This window comes from Onychomys torridus, chromosome 14 (assembly GCF_903995425.1).
Source record: "Onychomys torridus chromosome 14, mOncTor1.1, whole genome shotgun sequence".
In the NCBI taxonomy this organism is placed as follows: domain Eukaryota; kingdom Metazoa; phylum Chordata; class Mammalia; order Rodentia; family Cricetidae; genus Onychomys; species Onychomys torridus.
In genome coordinates, this window is record NC_050456.1 from 33606628 (window position 1) to 33633779 (window position 27152).

General features: G+C 37.4%; 2 protein-coding genes and 1 non-coding gene across 6 annotated transcripts in view; 2 read left to right on the forward strand and 1 right to left on the reverse strand.

Annotated features, from left to right (window-relative positions):
- Prpf39 (pre-mRNA processing factor 39) lies at positions 1-27024 on the forward strand. 4 transcript variants are annotated; one of them, XM_036206541.1, is made up of 16 exons: positions 1-128; positions 4798-5141; positions 5580-5705; positions 5888-5956; positions 6060-6222; positions 6351-6469; positions 11271-11438; positions 16296-16461; positions 16967-17074; positions 18988-19152; positions 19467-19593; positions 20111-20379; positions 21402-21586; positions 23840-23914; positions 24521-24635; positions 24783-27024. In XM_036206541.1, the coding sequence occupies exons 5-16, from the start codon at positions 6136-6138 to the stop codon at positions 24837-24839; spliced, it is 1641 nt and encodes a 546-aa protein (XP_036062434.1). In that variant the 5' UTR covers positions 1-128; positions 4798-5141; positions 5580-5705; positions 5888-5956; positions 6060-6135; the 3' UTR covers positions 24840-27024. The 4 variants fall into 4 exon arrangements, with proteins under 4 accessions (XP_036062434.1, XP_036062432.1, XP_036062433.1 ...); XM_036206539.1 differs by lacking the exons at positions 5888-5956; positions 6060-6222; XM_036206540.1 differs by lacking the exons at positions 5888-5956; positions 6060-6222 and having other exon boundaries at positions 4798-5003.
- Positions 20432-20518, forward strand: LOC118595946. Its single transcript, XR_004946628.1, has one exon. It is a non-coding gene; the product is annotated as a small nucleolar RNA SNORD127 (small nucleolar RNA).
- The window catches only part of Fkbp3 (FKBP prolyl isomerase 3), a 16936-nt gene continuing 15573 nt past the window's right edge, over positions 25790-27152 (reverse strand). Inside the window, exon 7 of the mRNA XM_036206543.1 lies at positions 25790-26139. Coding sequence (XP_036062436.1) covers positions 26085-26139 — 55 coding nt within the window. The 3' untranslated portion in view covers positions 25790-26084. The remainder of the gene's footprint in view (positions 26140-27152) is intronic.

A 27152-nucleotide genomic window follows, 5' to 3' on the forward strand; every position in this document is an offset into this window, starting at 1 on the left:
CCCCGACGAGGCGGAGGCGCTGGCGGAGGCGGCTGAGGTCGCTGCGCGGAGTGAGGCGTTGGGAGGCCCATCTTCGGCGAGGTTGGCCCGGGCTTCGGCTCATGGCAGCGAGCGGCGTCCATCGTGAGGTAGCTGTGGCGGGCGGGCGGGCGGGCGGGCGCCCCTGGAGCGGGCGGCGGCGGAGGCGCCCGGGGAGGGGAGGGCCTGCGGCGCCCCAGGCCGCACCGGGCCGCGGCCTCGCCTGCTCGTCCGCCTCGAGGCCTGGCGTGCGCCTGGCGCCGGGCTGCCTGCCTGCGCGTGGCCCGATTTCCCCGTCCCACCTGTTGGGCAGAGCCGGGCTGGGGTGGGCGCCCCGGGCGGCGGGCGGGCGCTGCTCCCGAGGGCTGCGGCGGGAGGGCGGGCGGGCGGGGAGCGAGCCTCCGGCTGCCTTGGCGAGCCCGCTCGGCGTGGGGGCTGCACCCCGTGTTTCCCCGGACCCGGGCCCCCGCGTGGCCCGCACGACGCGAAGTGGAGGGGCTCTTGAGGGCCAGGACGGGGGTCACTGCGAAACCGATACCGTAGGCCAGCGGTTTGGGGGTAGGGGGTTGGGGGCGGGCGGGCGGGCGGACGGACGGACGGACACGTGAAGAGCCTACGTGAAAGGACAGGGGAAAGGATCCTTTTTAAACAGCCTGCGTCTATAGATTTTTGCCTCTCGTGATCCGGTGCCCGCAGTCTCTTTTAAGATAAAAAATACTCCTTGGAGCTCACAGCATAAGGTATTAGTAGTGATGCAGTGATGATACTATGTAGCTTTATGCTGATTCAGATGTCCCCGGTTGGCCTGATACTGATAAATGGCCTTCTGTTCAAGAACTTACACTAGGAAACTAGTGGAATGTATTCGGAAATGCTTTACAATTTTCAGCTGCTGGAAATGGAAAGGGGGACGCTAAGAATGCACGGTGCGTGCGTACGAGAAAGCTTAGGTTGGGACTTAAGTGCTTTGGGCGCCATGGTAGTCTTTTAAGTCTTTTGAGAAAAATGAGCAACAGCTGTTAAATCCCTTCCTCCCCTCATGTTTGTAACCTCATTCTAGAATTTGAAAATTTGGAACTTAACACCGTTCCCTCTGAGGCTTGGTGGCTAGCTAGTGCCTTTACCTGCTGAGCCATTTGGTATTTTAAAGACTCAATAGTTGGTGCTGTTTGTACCTTAGAGTTGAATTGAGGAAAAAAGATTTTGTAAATCAAGTTATAAAGTTCAGATTTGTGCATTTTCAAGGAGAAGCAGAATCTTCTGTTATGTGTTAAGAATTCTGTGTAAGACATAAGCTCTGAAGATTATGCAGACATTGTAAATATATAAACAAAGTTCAATTTCTGAGACATAATTGTTTAAAACGAGGAAACAAGGTCTGTCTGTGAACATCCTACTTAGTCTCTAGAGACAGGTTGCCAAAACCACTTGTTATAATAAGCCCTTTTCTTCTAACAGCCACAGATGACTCATCTTTGGATGAGACATGGAGTCATTTGTGGATTGTAAAGCTAGCTAGCTAGCTAACTAGCTAATGACTTCAGTTTATATATATTACTTACGTGGTTTATGGTAAAAGTCAATGATATATAAGGTTTTATGTGCTTCCATGGGCATATAAAAAACATGTTAAGTCAAATGCACCATGTTTAATGAGTTTTCATCATTTAAGCCATTTTCTAAAATTCCTTTTAATTTTTAAAATAGCATGCTGATTGTTAGGCAAGTGTTTAATAGGCCCCAAATAAAATAAATATTGAATTGAGAGTATAGAGTGCTTGTGTTTCCATGTAATACATACTTAGTTTTTTGCCTAATGTATTTGAGTCTGCCATCCCTATCATTTTATAAGAAAATGTCATAGCATATGAAAGTATGCTTAGTAAACCATTAGTGTGGTGAGTTGTAGGAATGAAGAGTTTTGTTAGTCTGAGGAATAACATATTGCCAAGTTAGGGCTGGATATGTCATCTGTTCATAGGTTTCTAGGGATACAAAGCTCCTTTCTCCCAAAATTTAATAATCTAGTAAGATTTGTTCATCTGTACCAATAGTACAGCAGTGCAGTATTTTAACTTTTTTTTTCTGCACTCAAAATAGAAGGTGTCTATATGAGTTGAATTGTGTGTGTGTTTCAGCATATGCCCTTAATGTATGTATATACTCTTTTCTTTTTCTTTTTCCTCTGTGTGTATGTGTCTGGTGGTATGTGCATGTCAATGCGGGTGGGTATGGAGGCCAGAAGTGTGGGATACCCCCTGGTGATGGAGGTGAAGGTAGTTTTTGTTTTGTTAGTTTTGTTTTTCGAGATAGGGTTCCTCTGTGTAGCTTTGCCCCTTTCCTGAAACTCACTCTGTAGCCCAAGCTGGCCTCAAACTCACACAGATCTGCCTGGCTCTGCCTCCTGAGTCCTGGGATTAAAGGTGTGCACCACCGCCCAACCGGGTTGAAGGTAGTTATAAGCAGCCCACCCTGAAGACAGTAGATGCTATAAAAAACTGAGCCACCTCTGCAGCCCAAATACAGGGTCTTCTATGTAGCCCAAGCTGGCTGGACTTTATGTAACCCAATTGAGTCTCCCGAGTACTGAGATTACCGTTGATTATCTTTTTCAGTCATGGCCTTCCTGTGTAGCCCATTATAGAGCACTTGATCTTCCTACAAGTATTTCACAAAAGCTGAGATTAGAGGCTTGTGACACTGTACCTGCCTGACTTGGGTGTTTTCTGTTTTTTGTTTTGTTTTGTTTTGTTTTGTTTTGTTTTTTCTGTTTAAAGAAATCAGAAGCTATCTTGAAGCAGTCTTTAGCTTGAAAAAAAAAAAACACTGATGTGTAGGAGAGATAGTAATTATTACAATAGTAATATGGATGAGAGTGCTTGCTGTTGTTCTTCTAAGGGAACCAAGTTTGATTCCTAGCACCCATGCTATGTGGCTCACTGATGACTGAGTAAAAGTTTCAGGATATTTAGTGTCCTCTCTGATCTCAGGCACCTGCGCACATATGGTGCCCGAACATTCACTAAGGTATATACATGTATGTGTAAAAATTTGGGCAAATACCAACTAGAACTTCTGGGTCAAAGGAAAAAATAAGGATCTGGGGTTATGCTGAATGTTTCTTGAAAAGTTCTGTAATATCTAGTGGACAACAGTTACATATTCACTATTCCTCTTACATTATCTTTATTAATAGAAAACTTATTTTGTCCAAAGCAGCAGTGTACCCAATTCCAGTTAAGGGATTAGGAGACTGTAAATGCTGTAAGGCTCTGGGAAAGAAAGCTTTTGCTTTTTCTCATTAAAAAAGGACAGTATGCTAGTGTGCTTCTGTTGATCATTTTCTTCCTGATTGAATTTGAACATTTCTTTAAACGACTTCTATCTATGAAGTAGTCAGTAGGGATTAGCCAAGAAAATTAAGTGCCAACATTGACAATTGCATGCTGCTAACACAGTGCTTTCACCCTCCTAATTCTGTGACCCTTTAATACCGTTCTTCATGTTGTGGTGACTCCCATCCATAAAATTATTTTCTGTGCTACTTCATAACTGATTTTGCACTGTTAAGAATTGTAATGTAGGGCTGGAAAGATGGCTTAGTGGTTAAGAGCATTGGCTATTCTTTCAAAGGTCCTGATTTAATTCCCAGCAACCACATGGTGGCTTACAACCATTTATAATGAGATCTGAAGCTCTCTCTGGTATACATGGCAGAGTGCTCATACCTAAAAAAATACATAAACAAAGAATTGTAAGTATCTGTGTTTTCCAATAGATAACCCCTGTGAAAGGGCACTTCAACCCCCAAAGGGGTCCCAACCCACAGGATGAAAACCACTGTGCTAACACAATGCCAGCTTCTTGTTGGCATAATGAAATATCATGTGAGCAAATAAATTTCTTGTAGATGTGTGCAGAGTATGGTTTTCAGGAGCATATGTGTCTGAGGATAGCTAGGAATATGAGAATGGTAGTCTAACACAAAACAGTAGACTTACTTAAAACATTGCATGAATTGCATGAGTTAAATTTGCGGGGGGAGGAGGAGTAGTTTAACTCGGTTGCAGAGTTCTCATTATCTTTGTAGATGATAATGGTATGTTACAGTATCAAAAGGTTGGGTTACACTTGAACTATTGCCAGGTATTTGCGGCCTTGTGGCACGTGCTTGTAATCCCAGGTAATATTGATAGATATTATCAATAGAGTTTCTATTATTTGTAGACAAATCAATAAAATGTGCTGATTTTCCTATCTGTACTTGTAGTAGGCAGACAGGGCTTTAAAAAGTGTGGAGTTGGGCTGGAGAGATGGCTCAGAGGTTAAGAGCACTGGCTGCTCTTCCAGAGGTCCTGAGTTCAATTCCCAGCAACCACATGGTGGCTCACAACCATCTGTAATAAGATTTGATGCCCTCTTCTGGCCTGTAGTCATACATGCTGTATGCATAATAAATAAATAAATCTTTTTTTAAAAAAGTGTGGAGTTGGAGGCCTGGGTCAGTGTGTGAGAGTACTTGCTGCTCTCATAGAAGATCCAGATTCAGTACCTAGTACCTACATAGGGTCTCATAACCGTTCGTAGTTCTAGTTCCAGGGGGTCTGTCATGGTCTTCTGACCTTAGGGATTAGGCGTGTACGTGGTGCATGCATGCAGGCAAAGCGTTCATGCGCGTAAAAAGAAAAAAAAATCTACAGGAAAAAATGTTTGGTCATGACAAATAAGTTTACTAGCATTTGGGATCTGTTTCTCTTTTGTGTGTGTGTGTTTCTGCAGATCATTAACTGAAGACCAAATAAGTAGCTATGCAAAATTCTCACATGGATGAGTACAGAAACTCTGATAATGGCAGCACAGGCAACAGTTCAGAGGTAGTAGTAGAGCATCCAGATTTCAGTACTGAGATTATGAATGTTACGGAGATGGAACAGTCACCTGATGGCTCTCCCAGCGTGAATGCATCCACAGAAGAAAATGAAATGGCAAGTGCTGTGGACCTTCCAGTGACAGAAACAGAAGGAAACTTCCCTCCAGAATTTGAGAAATTTTGGAAAACAGTAGAAACTAATCCTCAGGATTTTACAGGCTGGGTATATTTGCTTCAGTACGTAGAACAGGAGGTTAGTAACTATTTAAATGGTGTATGTAAGAGGGACAGAATAATCCACTAGTATCAGTTCAAGCCTTTCTGTTTTGTAATTAAAGTTTAATCTCTTAAATAATCTTCAGATTAAGTTCAATAATGATAGAAGCATATATTTTAGCTTTGAAAATTACATAGGATTATGCATTGTGTAAAGTACGTAAACACAATGCTGCATATTGTGTAGTAATTGAGGTTTGTGTGTGGATATGTAAAATTAGTGAAATAGTTACCTTGGGGATATGGGAGTGCACTTAAGTAAGGTGGAGTACACTGGGCTAGCATCTGTGAGGGCCTGGGTTTTATCCCCAGCTCTGGGGGATAAAGCTACCCTGCTATTTGACAAAGTTAGTAATTATTGTTTCTTTGATAAAAACTTCTAAGATGTTTAAACACTTTGTTTTATTTTCATCAGAATCACTTGATGGCTGCCAGGAAAGCATTTGACAAATTTTTCATACACTACCCGTATTGCTATGGTTACTGGAAAAAGTATGCAGACCTTGAAAAGCGACATGACAACATTAAACAATCAGATGAGGTGCGTACATCAATGAACACAGTTTTCTCTGTTAGGTACTGTAAGCCAATTAATAACAAACACTTTTTTTTTCTGGCTGGCAGTACCTACCATTTATGATCATACATTTTTTATAGGGTATTTTATTTGCATTTGTCACTATTGTGGCATTTGTAGCTAATATTTTCTCTCTTTGTTGGCAGGTGCGTTAAACCTCTACAGTTTGTCAAGCTTTGCAGTGCAAGCCTCTGTATTACACTGCAGCTTAACAAGTAGGGCAGGGCTTTTCTCTCACTTACATTTATTTCTCAATTTCCAAACAATAGAGTTGGTTTGCTAGTCACATTTGCTACGTCTTATTGCATTTTTGGTCAGACGCTGTCATTGATGCTCTAATGGGTCTGTGCCCTATGGTCTGTAACCCAAAGCCTGCCCACACAACCCGGTCAGAATGCAGGGACTGCTGCGCTTTGAAGATCAAGACTCTGCACGTGGGGATCAGAACATTGCCATGTTCTATCCAACCTCCACCCAAATGGTAATGGTAGATTATTTAAACAAAATTCCAGTAATTAGTATTTCTAAGGTTCACCGGATAACACAGTGTTGCCTCTCTTTTAAGAAATAATTAAATATTTGAGGTACAGTTTATTGTTTTCTTCTTAGGTTTATCGACGGGGGCTTCAGGCAATACCTCTTAGTGTTGATCTTTGGATACATTATATAAATTTCTTAAAAGAAACATTGGACCCTGGTGACCCTGAGACGAACAGTACAATAAGAGGGTATGGTAAATATTTGATACTTAATGTATTTGAAGATACTTAGATGAGTGTTCAGATGTTGATAAGAAAACTTTATGAATGCTAAACTGGAAGTTAATATTTGCTTCATTCCTACTATTTAAAAAGCAGCACATGAAATAAATACACTCCTTTAACTTAGTTTACAAGTTTACATTTTACTCACTTATGGTCAGTGTGTTTTTTTCTCTTTTCTTTTCTTTCTTTCTTTCTTTCTTTCTTTCTTTCTTTCTTTTTTTTTTTTTTTAAAGATAGGGTTTCTCGTCGGACGGTAGTGGCACATGCCTGTAATCCCAGCATTCGGGTGGCAGAGGCAGGTGGATCTCTGTGAGTTCGAGGCCAGCCTGGTCTACAGAGTTAGTCCAGGACAGGCTCCAAAGCTACAAAGAAACCCTGTCTCAAAAAACCAAAAAAAAAAAAAAAAAAAAAAAAAAGAGGTAGGGTTTCTCTTTGTATCCCTGGCTGTCCCGGAACTCACTGTGTAGACCAAGTTGGCCTCATGTTTAGAGATCCTTCTGTCTCCTCCTCCTGAGTGCTGGGAGTAAAGGCATGTACTACCACCGCTTGGCTAAGGCAGTTGGTTAGCTTTCTTTTTTCATGTCTGCATGTGTGCCTGTATATCACCTGAGTGCCTGGTGTGCCCCAGGAGGCCAGAGAGGACATTGGATCCCCCGGAACTGGAGTTACAGACAATTACGGGCTATGATGTTGGTGCTGGGAATTGAACCTGGGTTCTTTGGAAGAGCAGCAAGTGAGCCATCTTTCCAGCCCCATGGTTAATGTCTTAATGTCTGTGCCTCCAGATACAAATTTGTATGTGAATTTTACATATTCTCCACGTTTTTAACAGGATGTTTTATAATCTCTCCCAAACATTCTTTTAACTTGCAAAAATACAATGTTAAAGTCCTATTTTTATTTGACCAAGCTTTTATTATAGGAAATAGTGCTGCAGAAATGTCTCCGAGTATGTATATCTTATGGAATGCATTAAAAATAGAACATGTTTGCAAAGACATTTTATGAAATGGTCCTCAAAAATGGTATCAATTTTACACTCTCACAAATTCATGAAAATAGTCACTTTTCCATGGCCTTTTCACATACATGTTCCAACTTTCCTTTAGTAGCATGTATTAGGGTTGGAGAGATGGCTCAGCAGGTTAGAGCAGTTATTGCTTTTAAAAAGAATGCATGCATATACTGTGTTTTCCCATTTCTTACCTTTTCAGTATAGCTATAGGATAGGTTTTAGTAATCTGTTTAACATGTATATGTATTTTAGTCATTTTGAGTCTGAGTATTTTTCATCATACTCATCTTTAATAGTCGTATTTTCCCTGGGGTTACTACTTTTCACTCAACCATGTTTCTCATTTGTCTAGAAAAAGGCTTTTCTTACAGCTTTCCAAACAGGTCTGTTGATAATCTGTAGATCTTATTTCTGTTTCCCTCACCCTTGTGTAGCTGCCTCTCTTCTTCTGCAGTCTACTCCATGCTGTCATCTAGTTCTGCCATACAATTTTGGATTTTCTCATCACCATGGTTCTAGGAAATGTCTTAACTTTATTCCTAGGTTTCAGGCCCTGTTTATTGAAGTTTGATAGATCCTTTTCTTTCTTGTTTATGCCCATCTTGTAGAAGTATAGCCAGTAGCTTCTTCATAAAGGATACTTGAAATAAAAAAATAAAAGACATTCAGTTTTTTGTTGGAGAAATCCTGTTGGTCTAAGGCTTACGCTAAGCAATTTCTTCAGAGGAGGAGCAGCTGATCTGCCTGATGAATGTAAACCTAAGTTCTGAAATCTCACAGCTGACCAGAGTTAAAGCCTTCCCACCATAGCCGGGTGGTGGTGGCAGCGCACGCCTTTATTCCCAACACTCGGGAGGCAGAGGCAGGGGGATCTCTGTGAGTTTGAGGCCAGCCTGGGCTACAGAGCGAGTCCAGGACAGCTCCAAAGCTACAGAGAAACCCTGTCTGGAAAAACAAAACAAAACAGCTTCCCCACCATAGATTAAGCAGACCTTCGTCTAACCCTTCTGCCTTTATTGTGTTGTCATTCTTTCCCCAGCTTTTCTTGGTGTCTGATAATTCTCTGGATTCGCTGAGGTTATTCTAGGGAAGTAACATCTTTCTCTTACATATAAACATGCATATGCTTGCAAATGCCCACTTGGACACTTTAAATTTATCTTTGTATAGTAAACATTTCTTCCAGTACTAATATGTCTTTAAACTTTGTTTTTTGAATGATAAAATGGCTTACTGGTTAAAAGCACTTTGTGTTTTTCCAGAGGACCCACGTTTAGTTTCCAGCACCCACATCAGGTGTCTCATAGCAATCTGTTAATCCAGGTCCAGGGTATCCAGTGCTCCATTCTGGATCCTGCATGTACTTATATAGACACACATACACACATAAATAGAAATACTGAAAATACTAAAATAGAAAAGTAATAAACTTTTTCAGTGTCTTTTTATTATACTTTTTTTCATAATGTATTAAAATATTCAATCATGAATGGTGGCACATGCCTTTAATCCTGACACTCTAGAAGCATGGGCAGGCAGATCTCTGTGAGTGTGGGCCTGGTCTACATAGTGCAGTCCGAGCCAGCCAGGGCTTCATGAGGAGACCTATCTTTAAAAATTAAGTCTGAGTTTTGTGTCTTTCTTGCCAAGAATATATAAATTCTGTATTTTTTTTTTTTTTTTTTTGGTTTTTCGAGACAGCGTTTCTTTGTAGCTTTGGAGCCTGTCCTGGACTAGCTCTGTAGACCAAGCTGGCCTCGAACTCACAGAGATCCGCCTGTCTCTGCCTCCCAAGTGCTGGGATTACAGGTGTGCGCCACCACTGCCCGGCTTAAATTCTGTATTTTAAGTTAAGGGATATTTTATGTATATGGGTGCTTTTGCTTGCATGTGGGTCTTTGCAACATGTGTGTGCCTGGTGTCTGTGGAGGCCATAAAAGGATGTTGGCACCCCTGTGACTAGAGTTACAGATGATTAAGCCACCTTGTGTGTGCTGAGAATCAAACCTAACTGCCAGCCAGCCATCTCTTAAGCCCTGTACTTTTAATTTTAAATACCTCTCTGTCATTCATCTAGCTGTTGTGACATACACATTAACCCTTCCCTCTGCTAAATAGTTCAGTCTGTGTTGATTTAAAATGCTTTCTTTGCTCACTCCTTTAATCCCAGCACTCAGGAGGCAGAGGCAGGCAGATCTCTGTGAGTTCAAGGCCAGCTTGGTCTACAGAGCGAGATCCAGGACAGCCAGAGCTGTTAGAGAAACCCTGTCTTCAAAAACCGAACCAGAAAATAAATTAGAAAAAAAAAATGCCTCCTTTTATATACATTAAATTCTCACACATTCATTTTTCTGTTGTTTTTTTTTTTGTTGTTGTTTTTGTTGTTTCTTGGACACTAATCTGCTTAAAAATAACTTATATTTTTATATTGTATGAATAAGTGCTTTTTATATACATGTATGTATACCATATTTATGCCAAAATTCGAATTTGAATTTTCTGTTCTGCCTAAAATTTGAGATTGTGTTAAAATCATTAGATAATTTAGGAAATGTCGTCTCTTTGGGGTAAAAGAGCCTAGTTGTTTTGTTTTCACTTGACTTTTTTTTTAAGGAGCTGAGGATCGAACCCAGGGCCTTCGCGCTCTACCACTGAGCTAAATCCCCAACTCTCACTTGACTTTTTATAATATTTTAAATCTATGTATATGTATGTGGGGAGAGGTTTATGCCACAGGTCAGTTAGTTCTCTTCTTCCAGTGAGTCTGGAAGATTGAACTCAGGTCCTCAGGCTTGTAGCAAGTGACTTTACCTATTGAAGAAACTCACTGGCCCTTGGTTGTTGTTGTTGTTTTTTTTTTTTTTTTTTTTTAAGGTGTTTATTTTTGAAACTATGCAACAAAAAGTGTTTTTTGTTTTAATATTCATGTGTACTGGGTGTATATGTGTTGGATCCCAGAGCTGACTTTTTAGGTGTTTTCCTCAGTCACTTGACAACTTATTCACTGAAGTGTGATCTCAGTTGGACCCAGAGGTTGCCACTTAGGTTATTTAAAAGCTACCTAGCTTGCTCTTGGGATCCCCTGTGTCTCCATTCCTAGTGCTGGAATTAAGGATAGGTAGGCGCTACCATACCCATCACCTAGTATTTAGAAAGGTTCTGGACATTTGAACTCTAGTCCTCATTTATATAGTTAGCACTTAACTTGCTGAGCCATCTCCCAGGTCGTGAAGTTTTGTTTATTTAATGTCATATCTAGCAATTAAACAGATATTTCTTAAGATTAGCTAAATAGCGTAAAAAATACTTGCTTCCACAATGAAAGAAAGTTTAAAATTGAAAGATGCTTTTGAGAGTTCTGTGTATATTTCTCATTAGTTTATATAATAATTTGAGTCCCTTGTTACAGTCATTTTTTGCTAGCGTATTCCTTGAATTGATGTAGTTTGTCTATAAATTCTTCAGTTTTGTTCTCTGTTCTAAAGGACTTCTCAAATATGTAACAGGTACTTCATCTACCATGTTCCTCTTACTTTGGAATGTATACATTACACTCATCTTTTCCCTTTGTTTTTTCTCATTTATTTTTCCTTTAAACAATTCTTTTATATGATTCCTTCTACTTTTTAATCCATGCTTGCCTAGGAAGCAACTGAATATAACTTTGATTTCAATATTACTTTCTAAATTTAGTAATATTTAGAAGTGATTTTATTTGGAAGATAACTTAAGAGTAATTTAATTTTTCAGAACTTTTGAGCATGCTGTTCTAGCTGCAGGAACAGATTTTCGATCTGACAAACTATGGGAAATGTATATAAACTGGGAAAATGAACAGGGAAATCTGAGAGAAGTTACAGCTGTGTATGATCGGATTCTTGGTATTCCAACACAGCTGTACAGTCATCATTTTCAGAGGTATGTGGAAAGATTTTTTCTTTGAAATATCTTTGGTGGTTTATTTAGGTGATCAGTTCCCAATATTGAGCATTACAGTTTATTTTGAAATGCTCTATAGGATCTTAGTAGATGAAACTAATTTTCTAGAGAATCAAAATTTATGCCTTAACTTTGAGATTTCACTTTATTTTATGAAATGTAATAATTTACTAGTTTTATTTAGAAAGTTTTCTTTGTCCATTTTATATCTGAGGTACTTTAGAGCAGTGAAGAAATGTGAAAACAGAGTTTAATAAATTATTTGTAATACTAAATTTATATGGTGCTTGGCAAATATTAAATGCTTATTTTTTTTTTTTATATTTAATTTTTTGAGATAGTATGTTACTGTGTTTCTCATGCTGGCCTAGAGTCTTTACTCCTAACTCAGCATCCCAAAATCTGAAATTATAGACACGCACCTTAATCTTGGCTGCTGCTGCTGCTTTTGTTTGTTTGTTTTAACAACTTAACGATTTACAAAATGTATATTCCTGATGTTCACAAATATATCCAGAACAGCAGAGATTGTAGTGTAGGTGTTAACTTCTTTCTGTCTCTGTTCAAATTAAGTATAATTCCATTTAAATTTTATACCCTGAATTTTTTGTTTATAAGTCATAAGTACTATAACTTTTCAAGGTCGTTGTACTAGTAAAAAGTTTCTGTGTACTGTGGGTTCTTTTTTCTTTTTTTGGTTTTTCGAGACGGTTTCCCTGTGTAGCTTTTCCTGGAACTCACTTGGTAGCCCAGGCTGGCCTCGAACTCAGAGATCCGCCTGCCTCTGCCTCCCGAGTGCTGGGATTAAAGGCGTGCACCACCACTGCCTGGCTCTTTTTCTTTTGAGATAAGGTCTTACTAGGTAGCTCTAGCTGGCCTAGAACTTACTGTGTGGCACCCATGCGCCTTGACCTTGCATCTCTTCCTCACTGCTTCCTGAGTCCTGTAGTTGCAGGTGTGTGCCACATGATAAGCTCCATGTGCCTTGCCTGCTGCAAGCTATCCTCACTGATCAGAATCCAGAAAGTAAATGTATAGGAGATTGTGTCTTTGCCTTTTTCTTTTTTGTAAAAACTCTATAGTGTGTACATAACATATGTACTTTGTGTGGGGTTGTTTTCTTTTGAGACTGTTTCATCTCAGCTCTTCTTGAACTTGTGATGCTCCTGTCTCAAGTGCTGAGATTACCTGTGTATATAATCACACCCAGCTATTTTGTGGGTTTTTGTTAATTCTTATGAGTAATATTACATATTGAAATTTTTATATGGTATGAATTTCACAGGTAAATGTAGTGAGATATTTGTAAACTACTATAAATAAATCTAAAAATAGATGTTACACGGACTTGTGTTGAGAATAGGAACTAGGAAGAAAAATATACTTAGAAACATTGCAGGTAGGTCTCTTGTCTCTTATTATTGATGAAAGCTAAAACAGCTTTCTCGGACATAATGAGCTAGGCACACACTTGCTGAAATAAATAATTAAAACAAGACTTGGTATTTGGCAATGCTTGATAAATATGCATGTTGTGCAAATGAAGGCCAAAGACAAGAATTTTTCTTTACAGTTTGTGTTATTTTAATCTTTTTGTTTGTTTGTTTGATTTTTATTTTATGTACATTGGTGTGTATGTGTATCTGTGTGAGATCCCTTTGGAACTGGAGTTACAGACAGTTGTGAGCTGCTGTATGGGTACTGGAATTGAACCTGGGGCCTCTGGAGGAGCAGCCAATGCTCTTAACTGCTGAGCCACCTGTCCAGCCCCCACAAGGCTTTTTTATAGACTAATTCTTACTTGTCTAAAATGCAGTGACATTAATGTTTACAAGACCTTAATCAAGGAAGTACTAGCTTTCTGTTACTAGAAAAGTTGCTTTTAAATTTTTTATATTTTTTGAGAGTTTCATGCATTGTGTTTTAATCATATTTACCCCTTAATTACTCCCTACCCCTCTCAACTGTAGTACATGCATGTGTGTGAGCATCTTGTGTGCACACAACCAAATGCTTGGTTTTGTTTTGGTTTGTTTTACTTTCTTTCTTAATATATAGCCTATACACTTGTGGCATATGAAGTCATACACTGGAGTATGGTCAACCTACTAGGGGCCAGCCATACTTAAAGAAAACTGACTTCCCCAAAAACCATTAACTGTGAATAGCTCTTCAGGGATAGGGCTTGTGAGCTCCTTTGCCTTCCATGTAACAGCAATTTTAAAGGTGCCCAAGGTCCACTTGGGTTTACTTCAGTGCCTTAGGTGAAGCAGAATGTACTTGGTTTTCAAAGCTGCTTATTTCACAATTACCTGGAAACAGAAAAATCTTCTGGGAATGAGATAAGGCCCTTCAGACAATCCCTCCACCCCTTTTTAAAAGAAATCTGTTTTCTTAGTCTTTATTTATCCCTGAGCTATATTCTCAGTCCTTCCAAATCTTTCACACACACACACACACACACAAATAAATTGTGGCTTGGGAGGGTAGTATGTGTACATGAGTACAGTTGTCTGTGGAGTGCAGAAGAAGGCATCAGATCTCTTGGAATTGGAATTAGGTGGTTGTGAGCCAGCTAGCATTGGTGCTGGGGACTGAACTCTGATATTCTGTGACAGTGGTGCATGCTATAACTAATGAGCTCTTTTTAGTCCTCTAAATCTATTTTAAAATAAAGAGTATCCTGCTAGATTTATGTATGTATGTATGTATTTGTTTATTTGTTTGTTCCAGAGCTGAGGACCGAACTCAGGGCTTTACGCTTGCTAGGCAAGTGCTCTCTACCACTGAGCTAAATCCCCAACCCCAGTTTTTTAGTTTTTTGAGACAGGGTTTCTTTGTGTAGCTCTGGCTGTTCTGGAACTCATTCTTTATTTATATCAGGCTGGACTTGAACTCAGAGATCTACCTGCCTCTGCCTCCTAAGGGCTGGGATTAAAGATATATACTACCACACTCATCAGTATTAGTGTTTTTAATTTAATTACTTGCATATTGGTGGGAAAATGTGTATGTGCTTGTCAGAGATTGAGAGGCTGAAGTCCTGTATTTTTCTATCTTTTAGAAATTATTATGTGTGTGTTTTGCCTGCATGTATGTCTGTGTACTACATAGGTTCCTGATGCCTATAGAGCTCAAGTACAGTTAGGATAGGGTGCTGAGAGTCAAACTTGGGTCCTTTGGAAGAGCAAGCAGCTAGTGTTCTCCAGCACCCCTGTGTTTTTCTTCATCATTCTTTATCTTACTTTTCTGAGACAGGATCTCACACTGATTTCCAGGACTTCTGTTGGCTAGGCTATCTGGCCAGTGAGCCCTGGGAATCCTACTGTCTATCTGCCTTCTAGTACTGGATTGCCTCTGCCTCCCCAATGCTGGGATTAAAAGGCATATATCATAACATTCTGCTTATTATGTCACTTTTTAAAAAAATGTTTTTAGTAACTTTGGAGGAAGGAAATTACATAACTTGAGGTTGGAAGACACCTTTATTCAGGTGAAAAGTTAGATCAAAAAGATGTATTTAGAAAACTGGAATCAGTAAGATCTGTTATCCCATGGAATGTGAATGATTAACTGGGAAAGACTGGGAGATAGCACATGGTGGTGGGGAAAAGGAGATCATTTCTTAGCCAGCCTCAGGTATATAGTGAGTTCTAGGCAGCCTGGCAGGCCTGGTGAGACATGCCTTTAGCCTCAGTACTGGGGAGATAGAGACAGGCAGATCATAGAGTTCCAAGCCAGCCTTGGGTATAGACAGACCTTGTCTCAAAAAACAAAAAGACAAATAAATAAATATAGGAGATTCCACGTTAAAATCAAGATGGAAGATGCTTTAGCTCTTTTTTGGTGGTTCCAATTAAATTTTGGGGTGTATGAAATAGTATGTTTATATAAAATAGTGAAATGACCTATATACATGATGAAAGTCAAGATTTTGAGTTTCAGGCCAAAGTCAGCTAGTGAGTCAGTTTCTCAAAAGACAAAGTTTTTTATACATTAGTTTGAAACTAGTTCATATAAAAAAAATACATTTTCTTTTTCCTGTAGACTTTTGGCAATTGGATATAGTAATCTGTAATTTTAAAATTTTGGACTTTTGTTATAGTTTTGAGTTTTATTGATATAGTAATTACTTCAAGCTCTGTTAATGACTTTAGCCAGGAAATGTATAAAAATGTAAGACTAAAAGAGAATTCCTGGGAACATAACCTTAAGGGCAGGTAATAATTGGGACCTGAGAGAGATCAAGCAGCAATTAGAAAGTGACTTGGAGGAAAACCAAGAAAGTGGTTACCTCACAAACCAAGCTGTGAAGAAGATTCTAAAAGTAAGAAAACATGGTTAGCAGGCTCAAATGTTGAAGATAGAGCGTATACTGGAGAACAAATATCCATTGATCTTAAATGTATGGTAACTGGTGACCTTAAGGAAGCCAGTGTCTGTCATTAGGTTGTTAAACAGAAATGTATGGAGGAGTAATTGGTAGGTAGGATGATAATGTAAACATTTCATGATCACTTTAATGTGAATTAGCTATGTTTTATTTAATTTTGCAAAGTAGATATGTTGTTTTTATAGATTAAGATTGGGAGAAGAGAAAAAGCCAATAATCACAGAGAATACTAGATAGAGTTGGAATTTATGTATCTGTTCTATATATTCCACTGCAAAGACAGAGTGGAAACTAAATACATATGTATACATATTATATATCAAGTGGTAGGATTTTAATACAGAATAGGAGAAATGTTAGGATATTCTGATTTGTTTCTCTGCTTACTTGCAGGAATAATATGTAGTAGGTACCTGACACATGGTTTTTAATTCTTCCTTTAGATTTAAAGAACATGTACAGAATAACTTGCCTAGAGATCTTTTAACTGGTGAACAGTTCATTCAGTTGAGAAGGGAATTAGCTTCTGTAAATGGAAACAGTGGTGATGATGGACCTCCTGGTGATGACCTTCCATCAGGAATTGAAGACATAACTGACCCAGCAAAGGTAAGGTTTTTAATCATATGTTCAGTGCATAATAAACTAGGTAACATATGTGGAGGGCAATAAGTTCTGGGTCTTTACATCAATATGATTTAAGTATGAATTTAATGGAGAAAGTCTTACTATGAGACTGGAAGTAACTTAGTGTAGAAAAAGTATTTTACTTTTTAATTTATTCCTTTTTTAAAAATTACACAAGAAATTGGCTTTTTGAAGTTCTTTTACAAATCATACTTAAAGCTGTGTATAATGGCAATTGGGAGGCAGAGTCAGATGGATCTCTGTTAGTTCTAGGACAATCTGGTCTCCATATGAGTTCTAGGATATAACCAGGGTTCCTTGTCTCAAAAACCAAAGCAAACAAACAATTGTATTTAAAATAATAACACCTAACAATTAAAAATTCCCTACTGAAGAACGAAATATCTGTAGAAGATACTTAAAGTGTGTGCTGTTGAGAATTTTCAGTATATAATTTACAAGATTAATTTTTTCTTTTTTTTCCAAGCTGATTACTGAAATAGAAAACATGAGACATAGAATCATTGAAATTCATCAAGAAATGTTTAATTATAATGAGCATGAAGTTAGTAAGAGGTGGACATTTGAAGAAGGTGTAAGTGTTTTTGTTTTATAAGTCTTTAAAATTTAAAAATAAGATTTCTTATAGCAGTGAAACCATTGTTAATATTTCTTTCTATTTGTAGTAGTAATAACTCAAGGTATGCTTATCAATTGTATTTAACATTTTCCATGACCATTTTTAAAATCTTACTGCATTCAGATTTCAAATGCAAGATTCCTGATTATTGAGTTATACCTTTCAGATAAAAACAGCCGTTATAAATTAAAGGCTGGGTATTAAGCTCAGTTTGTAGACTGCCTGCCTAACATGCATGAATCTCTGGGTTTGATCCCAGCACCACATTTAGACCAGGTTTAGTGCCAAATCTTATAACTCAGCACTTGGAAGCTAGTGATAAAAAGTTCAAATATTAAAAGTAATCTTCAATTATCCAGTAAGTTTTATGCCAGCCTGTGCTACAATCAAACACCATTTCAAAAATAAATACATAATCCACCCATTATAGGTGAATAATATTTTTTTCTTGCAAATTTAACTGTTTTCTTACTGATTTGGTAAGGTATATGTCACATGTCAAACAGTTTGCCTACTTGAAGTATGTAGTTCATTAATTCACGGATATGTATTACCATCAGCATAGTCAACTTGATTATATTTTTCTCACTTTTCCTTTTGAGTTCTTCTTACCCTACTTAACTTACCTACAGTTTAGCTTCTGTAGTCCTAGGCTTAAGTTTAATATAGCTTTTGTTTTTGTAAATTACCCTATCATGGCCTAGCTTGTGAATGGAGTTACATGTCTATTGTGTTGTGTCTGGCTGTAAAATAGTTTTTGTTTGTTTGTTTTTTTAAGATTTATTTATTTATTATGTATACAGTGAGTGTTCAGCCTGCAGACCAGAAGAGGGCACCAGATCTCTCATTGTAGATGGTTGTGAGCCACCATGTGGTTGCTGGGAATTGAACTTACAACCTCTGGAAGAACAGCCAGTGCTCTTAACCTCTGAGCCATCTCTCCAGCCCTGTAAAATAGTTTTGATAAATACACAATATAGTTTACCTTAGTAATCAAAATAAAGAATAATTCTTTTAATGGTCTCCTTGTCTACTCTCATTTCTACCCATATATAACTATGTTAAAATGGATCAATTTAAAAATAAGTGATGGGGTTGGGGATTTAGCTCAGTGGTAGAGCACGTGCTTAGCAAGCACAAGGCCCTGGGTTTGGTCCTCAGCTCTGGGGTGAAAAAAAGTAACAAAGAATAAAATTTTCACTATTATAAAAATGACTAAATAGGACTGGTGTGTGATGTCTTAGTGGTGAAGAGTGCTTGCTCCTCTTGTAGAGGATCCAAGTTTGTTTCCTAGCATCCATGTTGTAGGGAGCTCAGAAATGTAAGTGCAGTTCAGAGGATCCACTCTCTCTGGACTCTGGGCACCCGTACCTGCATGCAAGTACTGTACCTAAACTCATGTAGGTGCACATACACTTAAGTAAAAATAAAATACATTGTTTGAAAAGACTGAATAAATGGAAGATGTGTTCTTTTCCGTTGTCAAACTCATGGAGGTTGAATAATTTTAATTAAAAAAACTATTTTATGCCAGGTGTAGTGTCATAAGACTTTAATGCCAGCACTTAGGAGACAGAGACAAACGGATCTCTGGGAGTTTGAGGTTAACATGGTCTACAGAGACTCAAGCCCCCTCCACCCTGAAAAATTAGTAATGAATTTAAAATTTTATTCTTTGTAATTAAAATAATTTATATCATTATACTTAATATCTTGACTTTGGTTTACTTTTATTGCCATACTATCTATCTATATCTATCTACCTATCTACCTATCTCTCTCTCTCTCTCTCTCTCTCTCTATATATATATATATATATATATATATATATATATATATATATATATAACAATTTTTTGTTTTTGCAGATTAAAAGACCTTATTTTCATGTGAAACCTTTGGAAAAGGCCCAACTAAAAAACTGGAAAGAATACTTAGAATTCGAAATTGAAAATGGGACTCATGAAAGAGTTGTGGTTCTCTTTGAAAGATGTGTTATATCTTGTGCCCTCTATGAGGAGTTTTGGATTAAGGTAAGAAAATGACATAGTGTTTAACTTGAATATATTATAAACATTGATCTAGTGACTAACCTTTTTTGTACTTCTGTTGAATGTTGTTCATATAACTATATCTGTTGCATTAGGAGATGGTCTGCTTGCAACCAGATTTGACTGCTGCATATGCCAACCTCGTTGCCTCTCTTCGTCCTTCCTTACAGAAACTAGTCTAGTGGTTCAATAAAGGTGCTGAATGGGTTTACAAATAGAATTTTATCGTTCTGTCACATATTTAATCATGTGTTCAACTGTAAATTATTCCAGTATTTCCTCTTTTCTGTATGTAGTATGCCAAGTACATGGAAAACCATAGCATTGAAGGAGTGAGGCATGTCTTCAGCAGAGCTTGTACTGTTCACCTTCCAAAGAAACCCATGGCACATATGCTTTGGGCAGCTTTTGAGGAACAGCAGGGTAAGAAGGAGAATGTTCAGTTATTTATTTTTTGTTAATGAATGGGTGTTTTACCTACATACGTATCTGTGCTTAAGTGTTTGCAAAGACCAGAAGAGGCCATGGATTCCTCTGGGACTGTACTTAACAGATGGTTGTGGGTGCTGAGAAGTGAGCCTGGTGCTCCTAAATGCTGAATCTGACCTCCAGCTCCTCAATGATACTTCAGCACTTTGTCAGTATGGAATTACTGCACTGAGGGATATATAAAGAAGAATTTGATTAATTACTTCTATAAAAGCTATGTTGTTTCTTTAACAATTCAACCTTTCCATATCTAAGATCGGCCATAGACAGTACAAAAAAGCATGGCTACTTAACAACCCTGCAAACTCCTACATAGAGAGCTAGGTTTAGTCTGTGGGCTAATGTTTTTCAGTTCTTGATATCAAATTTGTTTCAGAAATTTAAACAAAAGTGATGTAAAGTGTATTTTGGAAATTTAAACAAAAGTATAAACATTTAATAACTGTTTTAGGGAACATTAACGAAGCCAGGACTATCTTGAGAACATTTGAAGAATGTGTTCTAGGACTGGCAATGGTTCGATTGAGAAGAGTAAGCCTAGAACGACGGCATGGAAATATGGAAGAAGCTGAGCATTTGCTTCAAGATGCTGTAAAGAATGCCAAGTCAAATAATGAGTCGTCATTTTATGCTATTAAACTAGCCCGACATCTTTTCAAAATACAAAAAAATCTTCCAAAATCAAGAAAGGTACTTTTGGAAGCCATCGAAAGAGATAAGGTACGCATGTTTTAAACAACATCTTCCATTAAAAAACAGTACTTCTTCACTTTGGCAACCATGATGAAAGACTTGGTCTATACAGTAATATATTTTATTACTAAATGAGGACAACAGTCCCTCTAAACTGATGTTGCCATTTTTAACACTTTTTTCATAATTACTTTGAATTTAAAGTTTGAGAAAATTATGATTACTGAGTTAAAATTGTAAATATTGTGGTCTTTGAAATTAACTTTTAGAAATTTTAGAAACTTAATGATTGTTAAATAGAATAAAGAGCCTGGGAGAAGCCTTTAGGAACAAAAGCATAACATTATTAAACAAAGTAGTATAGTGATTTCCTTTTGTAGAAGTTATTTTTACCACGTGGTGGTGGTGCATATCTTTAATCCTAGCCCTCAGTAGGCAGAGGCAAATGATCTCTATGAATTCGAGGCCAGCCTGGTCTACAAAGCAAGTTACATTGCACAGCCAGAGCTGTTACACAGAGAAACCCTGTCTAGAAAAACCACACACACAAAAAAATGTTCCTTTTATATAACAGTAACTAAAAGCTAGTGTACTGGAAGTGTTTCATTTTTTAGATTTTAAGTTGTATTGGGCCTGTTGAAGATACAAGTTTGTAATTAAAGTATTTATAGTCGCAAGTAGAGGTGTAATATACAGATTATCCTTTTGTATTTTAATTTCCAATTTTCATGCTAGGCAAAGTCCAGCTAACTAACATAGGATATTGAATTTTAATCAGTTAGCATGTAACAACATACTGCACAGTGCGGAATAGAGTAGTGTCACAACCCTGCAGTGTTGCTAAAGAAGCACAGGGATTGTGACCCAGTAACAGAGTGCTTGTCTCTGTTTAGTGCAATGGGACAGAGAAAATATGTCCTGAAGAATATGTTTCACTTCATTATATACATGCTAAAAACACTGACATGAGTTATATTTTAATCTTAAACATTTGTACTTTAATTAAAATATTTTAGGAATGTTATTAATTGATACTGCTTTCTATTCAGGAGAACACAAAGTTATACCTCAATTTACTTGAAATGGAATACAGTTGTGATCTCAAACAAAATGAAGAAAGTATCCTCAATTGCTTTGACAAGGCCATTCATGGTTCATTGCCTATTAAAATGAGAATTACCTTTTCTCAGAGAAAAGTGGAATTCCTTGAAGATTTTGGTTCAGATGTTAATAAGTAAGATCTTAAGTTCATCGTATTTTTTAATGGAACATGAGCATTGTTATTTTGTGATGATAATTTGATAGTTACATTAATACATTGCAAAATTTATTTTAAAATATTTTTAAATTATATATATGATGCATATGTATGGGAGAGAGTGCATGTGTTCTCAGATGTATGTGGGGAGGTCAGAAGACAACTTCATGGGGTTTTCTCCTACTTTTTCCTGGGCACTAGGGATTAGACTCAGGTCACCAGGCTTGCCCATAACATAAGTTAGGTGCTGAATTACCTTGTTGGATATAATGCTAAATTTAAAAGTGTTTGTTAAGGCTACTTTTCCTTCAGAGACAAGTGGAGGTAAATTCAATTTTGTAAATATGTGTATGCTTAATAGGACTTAAGCTTTATCTTCTCTTCAAAACCATTTTCCTCTTTTAAATCAATGTTATTTGTTTATATATATACTGTGGTCAGAAGACAGTTTGTAGCCCTCAGTTCTCTCCTTCCACCATGTGGGCCTCGCACAAAGAGAAATGAGATTAAAAACTTAACTATGAGACACATGAATGTAGGTAGGTGGAGGCTGTAGTTGATATAAATCAGTGGTGGAATATGTGTCATGTATAAGGCACTGAATTCAGGCCTCAGCAACATGCACAGAGCTAAAATAGGATTAGTCTGGAAAAGGAATGCCATTTTATCTCAGCTTGGAAAAGAAGGTAGATGTGGTCACACAGATCTTGCTCACTGGACTCATCCTCCTGAATCATAAAAGGCTTCAAGTTGAGGATGATGTAAGGGTTTGCTGTAGATTTGGGGGAAGGTGGGGGGGGGGGAAATAAGATCTAAACTTTAGATTTAAATCTGGTACCTGGAAAGTAGAAGTACTGCCTAGAACATTGGTAAAGTTCCAGTCTTTCTTTCTTGCTAGTAAGTAAATATCCCAGTGCCTTATAGGCATGTATGTGCCTTTGCTGATATGATTGATATACAATGATTTCCACTGAAATCATTCTAAACTTGAGTGTATACATATGGGTGCATGTTTTTGATGGTAAGTTTACAGCTTGATACAGCTAGTATTTCAGTTCTTGAAATCATGCTAAATATTTTGTATTTATATAGTATAACAATCATAGCCATTTAAATGGATACAGGTACTGTTGTTTTAGTCAGTGGAGAGAGGCTCACTCAGATACCTAAGTTTTTCAAGTCATGAATTAGGAGGATGAAACTAGACCCTATTTCATGGTTTCTGCTCTTAATTACCTTTTATACTCTACAGTCAGTTTTACACTGAAGAAGGTATACAGAAAAACTGACTTTTTGTAATGCTAGCTTTTCATTGGGATAGTATGATTCTCAGGTTCTACAAAAGTATATGGAATGGCATATGCTTGATCTGTATGGATAAAAATAGACCGGTCATTCTTCTTAGAAGAGGTAGTTTCATTTAGTTCCTATCGGATTCTGATAAAGAAGAGAAACGCAGCGATGGTAACAGAATACGTTAACAGTAACGTGCATGAGTAGAATAGTATGTGACGTACTCTTTAAGTATTGAATCCAAGGTCTGGTACATGGTAGTTGAGTACTTTACCCATTGACCCAGTGGTTCTCAATCCCTTTTAGGGGTCACATATCAAATATTTGGCATATCAGATACTTACATTACAATTCATAACAGTAGCAAAATTAATTTAGCAATGAAAATAATTTTATGGTTGGGGTCACCACAACATGAAGAACTGTATTAAAGGGTTGAAACACTGGGAAGTTTGAGACCACTGCACTGACCCATTGAACCTACTTCTCCAGAACCAAGTAGGATTGTTTTGTTTTTAAATTGGAGCGAGCCCTAGCTGGCCTTGAATTCAGATCTATCTGCCTTCTGAGTGTTAGGGTTAACAGCATGTGTACCACACCTGGCCAGAACTAGGATCTTGATGCAGTTCAGAGGTTGTACTATCAGCAGTAAACAGCAAATTCTTAGAATTGGCACCTACAAAATTAAATGAGCTATCATTTTGATTTGGTAGTAATATCCAAACAAATTACTGGTTCAATGAAAGGTATTATGTATGCTGTTAAACTTCATGTAGGTATGGAACATCTAGATATCAAAACTAAGATTTAAGTCTTAAAAGACAAGACAAACAGCCCAGTTACAAATTTATGTAAGTTGTTTTCTTATGTGGAAATAACATCTTTCTAAAAAATGTTTTACACATCCCAAAGGATTTTGTTTTTCTTCCCCTTCAGGCTTTTGAATGCATATGATGAACATCAAACACTTCTAAAGGAACAGGATTCCTTAAAAAGGAAAGCTGAAAATGGGTATGTAATTTCTTGATAAATCAGTAAGGGATACTTAAAAATGTTTAAAAACATGTACTTTATTTAATTTTTTTTTAATGGCTTGAAAAAAGACATGAATGGTTGAGCTGAGAAGCGAGTATGAAGACTGCTCAGCCTACCACTCTCCAAGGCCCAAAATGAGGATTCCATTGAACCTGGAGATGAGACTGAGAGTGGAAAGCCATTGAGATGACTAGAGTTGGGCTACTGGCCCTAAGTTGAGGGTTGTAGTTAAGGAAATCCCTATGTTAGGATGACAGTTCAGGGCAGTCTGGTGGCAAGCACAGTGGGGTTGTGTTTCTATAAAGAATTGGAGGTACGTTTGTGCTGCAAAGTTTGTTCATCTACAGCATAACTCCTTAGCTGTAAAAGGTTATGCAGAAACGTGAATGTTGGTTGTGTAGACAATCTCTAGTTTTTACTTAGTCAGGATTAAAGGCAATTGCCACCATGCCTTCTGAATAGCATCTTGCTCTCAAAAGATGGTAAAAGCGTTATTAACTAAGACAAATGTACACAGTATAGCTGTCTAGGAAGGGTCCTATCTCTGGGAATTTTGAGTTTCTGTTTTGGCCTTTTATATAGTTCAGAAGAACCAGAAGAAAAGAAAGCACACACAGAAGATATGTCATCAGCACAAATCATTGATGGGGATTTACAGGCAAATCAAGCTGCATATAATTACAGTGCCTGGTATCAGGTAAGTCTGCATAATTTATTCTTCGTTGTAGGTCTGTATTGTATATTTCCCTTTGTGATTTAGTTGTGGAATTTCAACAGCTTAATTTTATATGTGGAACATAGCTGTAATTCTAGTATGCTGACATATTTACTTTTACCTTTTCAGTATAATTATCAGAATCCTTGGAATTATGGACAGTATTATCCTCCACCTCCAACCTGATGGAAAAAATGTAAATTTCAGATTGGTTATATGAGAAATGTGGAATTATTTTTTTTGAAGGATGTAAACATAGCATAAGCTTGTTGTATTTGATAATTTGTCTTCCCAGTTTCTGTGTAACATTTGTTTAGTTATTAGTAGAAAATGTCAATTAGTAGTGTACCATAGAAACTTTCCTACCATTTTTAAAATTTACTTTTTATTAGAGAATTATTTTTTTTTTAATTTTTATTTTATTTTACTGAAGTGGTCTAGAATTCTTTTGCAGCTCACGCAAGAGATTTGTAGCCTTAAGTGTAGGGAAAAAGACTGACTGCAAATCATGTCAGTTACAAGATTCTGGGGGAAAAAATAAGGGCTGGTTATTGAGAATTTTATCTCCTTAAAAACATTTAAAAGAAAGATTCTTAACCTCAAATGCTAAGGTTATCTCTGTGTTTCAGTTGAACTTGGAAATTTGGCTCTAATTGCAAGAAAAATGAACTATTAACATGCTCTGCCTTGGAATAGATTATAAATGAGAAAGTGTAATGAGAAAATCAGCATCCCCTTAAGAAATGAAATATCAAAGAATGTTTTGGGAGACTCTGTATCTAGAATATTCATATAAAACTTGCGAGCAAGCTTTCATTTTGATCAAGCTTATCGTCATTTTTGTAATAAAAGTGAAGACTCATGCAGCAATTGTTTATGAATTCATTTGGGGGAGGTACACCAAATACAGATTAACATTGCTTTGAAGTAATGTTAATTTATTATTTTCTTACCACAGTGTTTTACATACTTTGATTTTCTGCTTCAAGTTCTATGCCTTTGACCTTTCACCATGGAATAACATTTTTAAAATGTCCCGGACAAAGATAGCCACCTTGATTAACAGTTATACTCTTATTTGGATGAACTCCCAAGTCCTGCTTACCTAATCCGAACATTAATACAGCAACACAGAGTAAGTCAAATCAAGACAATCCATGACATTTTTATTGAGCCTTTTAGTTTATGATATGAGGTAAAAGGAAAAGCAGTTCTCTTTAATACTTTACACAGCTATAGTAAAATATCTGAGACTTAAAGGGACTTCCAGGGGGTTACATTTCTCAAAAATTGAGATCAAGTAAACAAGCTTTAACTCCTTGAATTTTCCAGTTGACTCTTCCCTTAAAATAGTAATAAGCTCTATTTAGTCACATTAAGTTTCAAGGCCAAGTTTTTATTGTTGATGTCTTCAGATCTGAAGCACTGGTTTCAGTCAATATCTACTAATTCTACTTCAAAAATGAGTTTGGCATTTGGTGGAATTCTGTGGGAAATGGTCAAGGTAAAACTGATGAAAGTGCCTCTCCCCCAACCACTAACCTATTGCATAATACTAGGATTGAGAAATCTAGCTATTAGTAATTTAAGCTCAAAAGAAAGAGTGTTGGTGTGACAGCACACCTCTAAGCCTCAAAATTTGTGTGCTGGAGACAGAAATACTTCCAAGGTAACCCAGAAATACTTCCAAGGTAACCCAGAGAGAATGTCCCAATAAATTTAAGAGGAAGAGATTTGTCTTAGACTCAGAGGCTAGCTTGAGTTTCCTAAAAGTATCATATCCTTAGTGATCAACAGAAAGCAATCATAAAAGTCGAATTTCAACAGTATTCTTCTTACCTGAATGCCTCACTAATGCTACTGAATTAGCCACTATCTATGAAGGCTGTGCTACTTAGTATTCAGAACATCTGAGTGAGTCAAAGTCTGTACAAGTCAGAACATGGCACCTACTGTGAATTCAAAGCTAAGTTGATGCACAGCTTTAATGCCAGCACTAGGAAACAGGCATGCAGATCTGAGTTACAGCCAGGGCTACACAGAGAGAGAAACCGCCTCCAAAAAACAAAATAGAAAAAAAGTCTTTCATCATACACATGAGATTAGTCTTGATGCTATCACATGCAGGCAAGCTGAAATGAATTTAACTTTTAAGACTACAAAGAGGACTTCCAACCTTAACCTCACTCCTTATCCCCAAAAGTCCCAATATCAAAACTAATTTTGCCAACAAGAATGGAATCAACACCTAAAAATTACTTCCCGCTTAACTACTGGATTAAAAATCATTGCCTTTCTGATTTTTGTAAATGTTGACAAACCACTTTGTCATAGAAGTACTGTAATTATCAATAAATGCTCACTAACATTATTTGTCCTGTGGTCTGTCATTTTACATGTGGTAACCATTGTTTATGTTGTATTTCTAAGATTCACTGGCCCAGATCTTTGTGGGAATTTTGTTTGTGTGTGTGTGTGTGTGTGTGTTTAAATTTTAAA